Source organism: Hakea prostrata, chromosome 11, assembly GCF_041222555.1.
Source record: "Hakea prostrata isolate BN-2017 chromosome 11, UWA_Hpros_2, whole genome shotgun sequence".
Classification (NCBI taxonomy): domain Eukaryota; kingdom Viridiplantae; phylum Streptophyta; class Magnoliopsida; order Proteales; family Proteaceae; genus Hakea; species Hakea prostrata.
In genome coordinates, this window is record NC_142610.1 from 25,286,620 (window position 1) to 25,297,250 (window position 10,631).

The 10,631-nt window shown below is 37.2% G+C and overlaps 2 protein-coding genes across 2 annotated transcripts; one reads left to right on the forward strand and one right to left on the reverse strand.

The window, feature by feature from the left end:
• Positions 1-2,166: 2,166 nt before the first annotated feature.
• On the reverse strand, positions 2,167-4,888 carry LOC149001100 (uncharacterized). Its single transcript, XM_089140924.1, has 2 exons — positions 3,593-4,888; positions 2,167-3,476 (listed from the first exon to the last, which is right to left on the reverse strand). The coding sequence occupies exons 1-2, from the start codon at positions 4,762-4,764 to the stop codon at positions 2,483-2,485; spliced, it is 2,166 nt and encodes a 721-aa protein (XP_088997050.1). The 5' UTR covers positions 4,765-4,888; the 3' UTR covers positions 2,167-2,482.
• A 4,483-nt stretch (positions 4,889-9,371) lies between these two features.
• Positions 9,372-10,241, forward strand: LOC149001101 (F-box protein SKIP23-like). Its single transcript, XM_089139261.1, has one exon. It carries the CDS (start codon positions 9,372-9,374, stop codon positions 10,239-10,241), a length of 870 nt encoding a protein of 289 aa, XP_088995387.1.
• The last annotated feature ends 390 nt before the right edge of the window (positions 10,242-10,631 follow it).

Sequence of the window (10,631 nt, forward strand, 5' to 3'; positions counted from 1 at the left end):
GACCAGGTCCACCGTCCACGGAGAATCTTCTTCTTCTTTCATTCTTTGCCATTGCCCGCGACTTTGGCTTTCCCCACCGAAAAACATTACCTTACCAGTCACCACTACGGTCGAACCCTAATTCTCGCATTATGGCCGTTGGATCTTAGTACAGTTGGGTGAATGCAGGTAGATTGTACAATCCATGCGGGGTGGAATGGAATCAAGATTTAGCATCACGAAAGTCAAGTACTATATTTTACATAGAGCAAAATAGTTTTTCTACTAATTGTATTAAGATTAAAAATTTTCTTCAATTGAGAGCCAATATTCCATACATAGAAAGAAGACCAGAGATGAAACTTAGGGAAAAAAGAGACGGAGTGGGAAGTTTTAAAAAATATGGGGGGTGGGGATCGCTAATATTTTATGCATTTGAAGAAAATCAGAGAGAAAACTTCAAAAAATCAAGGCCCCTTGTCCAAAGGGAGCTTGCCTTTGATCTCGTATCCAAACTCTAGCTCACACGTTGGGAAAAACTTCCCACAAAGAAGAATATGAAGTCTTTCATTGACATTAAATTGTAAGAAATTACAAATGATTGGTCAAATAAAATGACCACAAAGAAGATGCAAGAAAAGGGCCCATCCCAATCCCAATCCCAATGATAGCTCCATTGGTAAAAAAAACAATATTTATAAGTAAAAGTTAATTTCTTTGGTTTGGTTTCTCCCCTATGTATATGGGCTCTTTCAATGATCAACCTATAATTGTGAAGTTTTTTGAGGATGTATATGTTAGAAAACTTAAACTTAAACTTTAATCTTAATTATATTTATAAAAAGTAAAGGTATAAATTTAACTGTCACCACCAAAAAAAATGTATATATTATTTTAACTCAAATTTCACTGATATGCATCTTAAAACAGTCCAATATAAGATATGAGTTTTTTGAAAGGGTAATTGTGAGGAGGTCATGTTAAAGCTCAGAACATAAGAATGAGAAAAAGTTATATATAAAATTAGATTTTTACTTGAAAACTAAGAGATGATTTTAATTAGAAGCAGCATAGTCTTGTTTTTTTTTTTTGGTAAACAACATTTCATTCAAAAGACCAAGCAAAATAGACATAATTTCACTTCACTTACTGGTCAATTGGTGGATCAATTGGTTTGAAAACCGTTTTTTCTTTTTTTGATAATTGAGGTTTCTAAATCAATTTAGGGGCAACTCTGATCAATTGATTCAAAAACATTGGTTAGTCTTGTTTATGAGCAATATGGACTCATCAATTTTGACATTCTATTAAAGTTGTAAATATCTTTTTATTATTTTCATCACAAGATTCATTTAAATCAGTCAAATTCTTTTGAGCCTGCAAATGTCCCACCCAACCTTATGGCTTGGTCCAAGTGACATGGGAGAGAGAACATTTGGTTGACAAAAATCAAATAGTATAATTCTCTTTTTCTTTCAAAAATAAAATTATAAAAATATAATATTTATAACTTTCAATTGTTTGTTATATTAGAAGACATTTTTGATATATAAAAGATGAAGATATTACATATATCATTAGCTGCCTAAAGAATTTCACTGCAAGGTTCTTACCGATCAACCTTTTTCATGATTTGTTACTAACAAATTATGGCCATAGGCCATATATTTTGTTTGGTGGAAAGGTATGACCGTACGGATAAGTTATTTAAAACTCACCAGAATTATATTTATTTTTTGGGTGGGGGTGTTAAAACCTCACCAGTTCCTATACATCGTGAGAATGTGTAAATTTCTCTGCAATTCTCTCTTCCTATCAAAAGAAAAAGGAAATCAGGTGAGTTACACACACGAGGACTCGAATCTCGAGGTCATACATCGTACATATCAACATATGCGAGGATCCCAGAATCCAAAGTCCAGGCACATATCTCGATGACTTGGGCAACCTGTGAGGTCTTCACTGGACTGCGTGAGACTGTGAGAGGAACGTTTAGAGGTCCAATGCAGATTTAACCAAAACTTTTCAGATTTGACCTGATTTCATGCAAAAGCAAAACCAGGGGACAATGCAATGGGCACTCTCCTGTACATGTGTGTCAAACCTCTGGATCTGAAAGCTCTCTTGAAGCTGGAAACCGCCACTATTGTATGGGACCAAAGGCTTGGCTGCCGGTGAGAAAAGAGAGAGAAGATAAGGGGAAAAAATAATTAAGCATTGAACAAACACCCAATGTATATATGCGTACTTATTTCATGACTGCTAATAATGTACAGACTCACCAGACACTAACATTTGACGTTGATATCACATACAAACTCCCTTATTTCAATATCACAGGTAGAATAACATTTCTTTAACAAACCAGGCACTACCAAGTACCAACACAAAGGAAAGAAAAGAAAAGAAAAACGCAAAAGGAGATGAGAACAAAAATCTAAAATTTACCCAAAACAACCCCCAAAATTGTTACTTTTCTTCACCAGCGATGAATGATGATGAATCACAGTGGTTGTGAAGTTCTGATCTGCTGCTGATGCTTGAAGGTGTCCGTGGGCATCTGGGCAGAAACCTCCGACACCCCAACAGCCGCTGCAGCGGTCATGGTTTGATATTGAGTAGGCAATGTAGCAGCTGGAGGCTGAGTGTAGTATATCTGCGCATGGGCATGATCTGTGAACTCGTATCCATAATTGGCGGCACCAGTGGCAGCCACAGCGATGGACTGAGATGGATGATGCATCTGATGGTAACCCAATATCTCCTGCTGATGCTGATCAGGACCCATCTGAATGATCGGCGGTGCTGCTGCAGTAGCAGTTCTGTACACATTGGGGGCTAATTCTGGCTTCGAAGGAGCTGGGTTTGTAGTTGGGTAAACAGATGTTGCAGGCTCTTTGTAGGCAGCAGCAGAGAAAGGGATAGTGACCGTGCTGGGTGGTGTTGGGGGCCGACTCGATTGGACGGTTGGAGGATCGCTAAGATTAGGTTGAACAGGCAAGTTGTAAGCTTGTGTTTGCCTAACAGGCAAGTAGTACATTTGGTATTGCGGATCAATCTGCTGTTGCTGCGCCGATTGGTGATGTGGGTGGTATGAGGAGATGGATACTGGTCCTGTGGGATGATGGGTAGTAATGTACTGGGTGCCTGCAGGAATAAATTGTTGCTGCTGCTGCTGCTGTTGCTGTTGCTGTTGCTGTTGAAGCAAGTGCTGTTGATGCTGCTGATGTTGTTGCTGCTGATGCTGCTGTTGTTGAAGCTGCTGAAGCTGTTGTTGGTGCTGAAGGTGCTGCTGTTGTCGTTGCTGAAGCTGCTGTTGGTCCAATTGTGAAGACATGAAGTACCCAACATCTTGAAAGTATTGCTGTTGTTGCATCTGGATGCGGTGGCTAGGATCAGAGACGTTACTCTTGTTAAGGATACCAGGACCCCTATTTTCTCCAGCCGTAGCCGCCACTGGCTCTTGATAGAAGACTGGTTTTTGGCCAGAATTGGCTCTGCAACATTTCAGAAAATCTCTTAGTCAAATAAAAACTAGTATAATTGAAACTCCTTAAGTTGAAACAGTGGAAAGAAGAAGAGGAAAAAGCAGAGAAAATGAGATTGAGGGTACCTGGCAACTGTATCTGATGATGGTAAATCCAAACCCCCACTAATCCTCTGTTGCAGTTGAGGTTGTGGTGGTTTCCGAAAAGCAACCGGAACCCCATGGTCTGATCGCTCTGATCGCTCTGATCGCTCTGATCGTTCTGATCGATCAGATCGCTCATCGTCAGATAAAACGCGGCCGGAATTTTCACTGGTAAGATTAAGCGCAACAGCTGATGATGCCGAAGCTACAACGGTGGTCGGAAGTGCAGGTGGAGAATAAATGGTCTGCGCAGCAGTTGCAGCGGCAGAAGCAGCAAGATTAAGCTGGGAGAAATGTCCCTCCAGCCCAAGCATCTGATCATGGACCCGAACCCCAACACCACCATCCTCGACACGAACTCGAATCGGAGGCAAATTGGGCTGAGAAGGCAAAGAAGAATTCGAACCAAACGAAGAAGTAGTTTCTCTCATCGGAGAATCCGGCACCGATTGAACATCTTGCCCATGTATGCTATTAACCTGCTTGTTCTGATTACCAAGAGATTCAGGTTGAGCCTCCACATCAGCAGATTGGTGGTCGACATGGATAACATCATCGAGGCCTAACAGGCAATTAACAGAAGCAGCATCAGCGGAAGCCCCTCTCGGAAGAATTCCAGCACCATTAAGGGCATCCAAAAACCAGTTCTCACACTTGGAATTATCGAGAAGAGGACCCATTGAAGCCGAAGTTTCGGGCTTCGTAGGGAAGAGAAAGAGGCGGAGACGAGAGGGCTTCAAGGAGGAAGTGGAGGTGCGATCGTACTCTTCGATCATGTTCTCAAGATCTTCATCAGTAGTGACTGAGATAAGAGAATCGAGATTTTCGTTGGGAAGTTGGTATTTGAGGGTAAAGGTGCGACCATGGAGGAGACTGCGAGAGAGTTGAGCAGAGAGCTCCGACAAGGTGGAGTGGCGATCGATGACGACGATGCGGGTGTCGCCGCCGAGGTAGCAGAGGAACTTATCGTGAGGGCGAGGAACGATGCGGCCTCCATAACTACACATCAAGCGCAACTTAGCGCCAGGGACGGGAGGGTAGGGCTCGTCCCAAGAATCTGCGTTACGCGACCTAGGAGACGAATCCACTGAATCAGGATAGGCGAGATTGGCGGCGGCAGCCACTGCCTGCGGTGGCGGAAGTGGTGGTTCCATTCGAACTTCTTTTCCCTTTCACTCCTCCTCCGTTTCGGCTCCACCACTGAAGCAGTTGCCGGAGAAAGAAAGCGGAAAGAGGAACGAAGAACCTCGTTGCTTTCTGTAAGAGCGTTCTCTTATAATTTCGCTAACTTTATTTTTAATTTTCTAAAAGATAATAAAAAATTAAATAAAATCTTTTTCCTTCCAACACAGCGCATCAAAAGAGGAACGAAAGATGGGCTTGGACCTTGTGCATCATATTCAGTGAATTGGACCCATAATTGGCCTCACGGCTTACGTGGACCATGGTGGAGATTTTTGGGGCCTTGGGTCTTTTTCATTTTAAGAAATCTATAAAAATATTGATATCAATTTATAGAAAAAGGATTTGATAAAGATAATATAGGATCCATAAAATCTGAAGAAAATTGAGAGAATTTCATTTTTCCAAGAAAAAGGATTAACTAGACAATTGAAATGCTAAAGCCATAATGCCATTCTTAGAACCTTCATCACTCAGTGGCTCCAATAGTGATATTCTCCACTTGTAAATATAGTAATTTAAGGTCAGACCTACAAATTGCAGCCTATTTTGAAATGTTAGAAATCTTCTGAAATTAATTTTTTATATTTTTTATTAAAAAGAATCTATTTGACATATTTTAAAAATTTTCAGCACTATATCTTGAGTTATTCCCTAAAATTAATATCATCTCTTAAGTTATTCAATTTATCAATCAAACCCCCTATAAAATAAAAAAATATATATATATAAAATACCCACTGTGGTATCACAGTTAAGCGTCAATAGAAGCAAGTTAAATATCTCAAAAAGGACAAGAATAATCCTGAAAAACGAATCCTAAGCTTGACTCACTTGTTTGTCTCTTTCTACTGTATACAATTCATTCCTCTCTAAATCATAAATCCTCATAAAAATTGGAATATATAGTATATAAATAGTGTTTTTAAACTTAGGATGTGGGGGTGATGGTAGAAAAAGATCAGTAAAAACTAATTGAGACTAATGGTGCTATAATAGGAAATCTAAATGATACATTAAATAACTTAGGGAACTACATTAATATGAAGTGTAACACAACTAGGGGTGGGATTGAAAATTCATCTATAATATTTTAAGTGATCCACAAACTGACTGTTCAATCAAATTTTCGAACCACTTAGTTGACCAATGATGAATTGCTTAAACCGAAAAACTATAAAAACTTTACACTTGAGTAAATATGAGATTTATGTTCATCAAAAATAAAATATGAACACCGATTAATTACATCAGAATCTAAATATAAAGAATTTATTAATCTAGTCACAACCCATCAAAAGTATTGATGAGGTAGTAAGCATATCACTTTAAAAAAAAATTTGAGACAACATGAACAAAAGGCAGGAGAACTTCTATGCTAGTGAGCTGCAAACATCCTGTATAATTTGATCATGTGAGATCTGCTCCGAGGTAAGATTAGAATAATTTTATTTCCTTTCTTTACTTCTACTCTAATCCATTGTAGTACAAGTGGACTTTTAATTATTGTTGATGAACACTTCCGTATCCATTCTTTTCTTCCCACTGAGATCACTGCACTTTTATAAAACCAAGCATATTACACTGGATCTCCTTATTAACATATAGAAACTGTCAATTGACAAGCTTGAAAAAAGAAAACAAAAACTGTATAATTTATATGAACTTCAACCATGGATGATATATTCGATGGGTGGTAAAATATATAAGTATAGTTTGTCTCTTTGATATGTATTTGGTTTAATCTAATCTAATAATTCTCTTACTTGTCGTAATGGAACTTACTTTGAATCTATACATCAGTTATGTGATACTGACATAAAAGATGTGACTCATATCCACCCCATAGCAACCACCTCACAGCTTTCTTTCTCTCTCCCTCTCTCTCTTCTGTGTCATGAAAGAAATCATCTACTTTGTCCACTTGACATATGATATGTTATTTTATTAAAATCAGGATAGATTCTCCTTCAATTCTCCACAAACACTTGTATCTTTTTGTTTGGGCAAGTGATGTGGATTAAACTTTTGTACTATGTTAGCAATCAATTCATGTGACAAAGGTTCTTAATTTATTTCTTGACTATGAATGTATGGTTTCTAAAATATCTTAACTACCAACAGTAAAACCTGAGTTGGACTTGATATATTAATGACTCTATATAAACCCAGAAGAATAAAGGGAAAATCAAATCAAGGCTTCTGCTTGGAATATTTAATTTGTGTAATTGTTTCCATGTTACAAAGCGTTCCAAAGAAGTATTTTTAGAACTTTCTAAACCATAAAATCACTAACTAGCTAGCATCTCATGCATGTAGTGGTCCTCTTGCTTATCTTCAGACTTTAAGAACAGGTAAACTAGCTTTTCTGAGAATGCTAACCAACCATCCTGTAAATGGATATCCTTAGATATTCCTGTTCTTCAGGAAGAAGGTAAAGCAGATAATCTATAGGTTCTTAGTGTTTTCTTTTTCACTTAGCTGAGTTACTTGCCTTCAACTTTATAGAAAGCCAAAATGAAATGATTCTATTCCACATGGCTGACACAGAGTCTTGTAATAAAAAATAAAAAAAAAAAATGCTTCGAGTTCAAAAGAGTATTACTAAGGGCCAAACTTAAAGTTCTAAGGTAATTAATCATGTTGTCTATATAGTACTAGAAGTATAACACTAAGAGTAACGTGTCATCAGTTTTCTCCATTAAAGAAATCGGGAGAGCTTAGAGAACAGTTTCTAAGGGAGCAACACTCCATGTGGAGTTGTAATGGATTCCATAACATATCTGTTGTATTGGCCTGAAGCAACCGATTCAGATCACTTCTTCCAATGTTGGATCTATATATATATGGATTGATTGGTGGCTCACAAACCCTAATTAACAAGCATAATTTAATTCGTGCTATGTAATCCAGCTAATTAATTGGCTTCACGGGCTCTAAATCTTATGCGTGTGCCAAAGCCACCCTGAACCTGGTCTGTAAAAGATCCGAGAGATTGCAAATTTGAATACTTTCACTCGCTTGCTTATGCATATATCATATATTTATACATATTGTGTGAGTCCTTATAAGACCCACTGGGGGTGTCACCTATGAATTATTTTATTATATTAAGAAATATGCCAACATATATTTGTGAGGCCCACACGTATTTGATAAAAATAGGTAAATTATTGATAGTGATATATATATTTGTAAATTAAAGCATCAATACAAAAAAAATACAAATGACTTCCAACCTTAAAATGTAAGATGCAAACCAAATTTTTTTAGGTAAGAAATGCAAACCACTAGTAGTTAGTTACCTAATTAACGGTAAATATTTTATTTACAATATAAAATAAAATATAAAAAATTGTAGAAGAAATAAAGAAATAATAAAAAATAACAAAAAAATGGAAAAAAATATAAATAATAAATAAATTGAGAAAGACAAAGAGTACTTAGTTGTGGAGAAATTTTTTTTCTCAATTTTCCCTTAACTCACGCTTATAGAAAGAGAAAAAGAATAAATAGGAAGACAAGAGGAGAGAAGAGAGATATGAAAGAATAAATAAGGATTGAAGAGTTAGTTTTTAATTAGGAATGATATTTTGAATTTCTAATAAGAAAATATGTGAGAGAGAAGAGAGTGGAGAATAAATAGATATTGTGTCACCCCAGTGATACGATTTTGTATCGCCGACCCATGGTTCCATGAGGATAGCTTATAATTATGCATGTGAGTGGTCTTGCAATTTTGAAAATAATAAAAAATTATTAATTTTATAAAAAAAAAAAGTTTTCCAAAAAATAGGTGCCGTGTAGTTTCCTTTTATTTTTTTTGATTGAAGGTTGAACCCTACTCGGAAAAGGAAAAGAGAAAATTACCGCACCCTAGAGATCTGGTCCCTATGTATAAATATATATAAAATAGATAGATGGGAGGAGATGATTTGAATTGACGGCCCAAGAGTCAATCTATTGATTGTCAGTGGATCCTTCTTGTGGTGTGGTGCAGGTATTCCGTATTAATTTGGTTCTTCCGTTCATTAGCATCTCTGTTTGTTTTTCTTCTATATCGATCCCATGCATCTATCGTCTTGGGTAACTTAGCGCATGGCTTCCCTTCCTAGCTGTTCCTCAACTGTAAATTGCCATCGCCATTGCCATTGCCATGGTGGTTTCAAGAAGAATAATAATATCACTGCTGCTACGCATATGGCAGAACTTCCGGACGAAATCTTGATGATAGTACTAAATAAATTAGACTTGGTGGAGTTTCACCGTCTTGGTGCTGTTTGTAGATTATGGCGTCAGTTTCTCTTTAAGCCTCAATTCCTTAAGCCTCAATTTCCTTGGCTCATGCTTTCCTTCTCAGATTCAAAATCTGATCTTGATCATCAGGGTTTTTTCAGTGCCTTCCATAGCAAAGTTTATCACTTAGAATTTCCTAAACTCCGTGGTGCTCGGTGTTGTGGGTCTAACTGGGGATGGTTGATAATGTTGGGTAATGTTGAGGGATGCATGTTTCTTTACAATCCATTTACTAGGGTTCGCATTGAACTTCCCCCTAAATCCACTCTTCCTCGGATTCACTATGGTAATTATAATCCAAAACCAAAATACATTCGAAGGGCTATGTTGTTGTCGCCTGCTTCTTTCTGCTACTGCTAACAACTTTAATTTGGATGAAAACAAGTTCAAGCTGGTTGATTGTTTCGTCATAGCTCTTTATATGGGCAATCATTTAGCCTTCTGTAGGCCCGGGGATCAGGCGTGGACTGTGTCCAACCATGTACATATTGTAAACTTTGTTGTCTATGATGGAAGACTGTACGCCATCAGGCCTGATTATGAGCTTATACTCTTGGAGTTATTTCCTCAGAAAAGAGAAACAAGAGAAACAAATTGTAACATTGCTCTTCCTCCAAATCTTGATTTAGATCTTGATTTAATAATCTCTGGCGAGGCTGATTTCAGTGATCTTTATTTGGTGGAATCTCGTGGGGAATTGCTAATGGTTGTAAGATGGATTAGATTCAGTATCTGTGATTATTATTTAGCATCTTCAGCATCTCCCAAAACTTTCATGTTTTGGATATTCAAGTTAGATTTACAGCATCGATGTTGGGTTAAGGTTGAAGACTTGGGTGATCAAATGCTATTTGTTGGCAATAGCACTAGCTTCTCTTGTTCAGCACTTCAGTACAATGGATTTAAAGGAAATTCTATATACTTCACTGATGAGTACTTTTTCCATGCTGCCTTTAATTTAACACCACCATGTGATGATTTGGGTGTGTTTCACTTGGAAGATAAACGCATTGAATTCAATTTCTACCCGACTAATTTGCATGCCCATGCATCTCCACCTATTTGGTTTACACCTATCTCTTGGTACAGAGGAGAGGAAGTGGATTTGTGGATAGATCAATTGTCGAATAGGGTAAGGTCATCTGATTTTTAATGCTCTGTTTCTTTTATATTCTTTTTATTATTTTTAATGCTTATGTTAAAGGGAATGGTTCCTTTTTTATTTTATCCTAGCTTCCAAATTTTTATATTGTTTCAGTGAGAGGTTCTCTTCTAATGCAAGTGTTGGTTAAGACGTTTGTTAGATAGATCTAGATTGAATGTTGTATTTGAAGCCTTACCAGTAAGTAAAAATGGAAATCTGCTACTAATAATAATGGCAATTGGTTCCATTACAAGTTTAGATCAAAATGCATATATAAAGACTAGCTGTTTCAGGATATAAATATGATACTACTCCGCTTGTGATATTTTTACCACTCCATCATGGCATAATTTTCTAGACAAGGTTTCCCAGCCCCATTGTGTTTGATACGTGGATCGA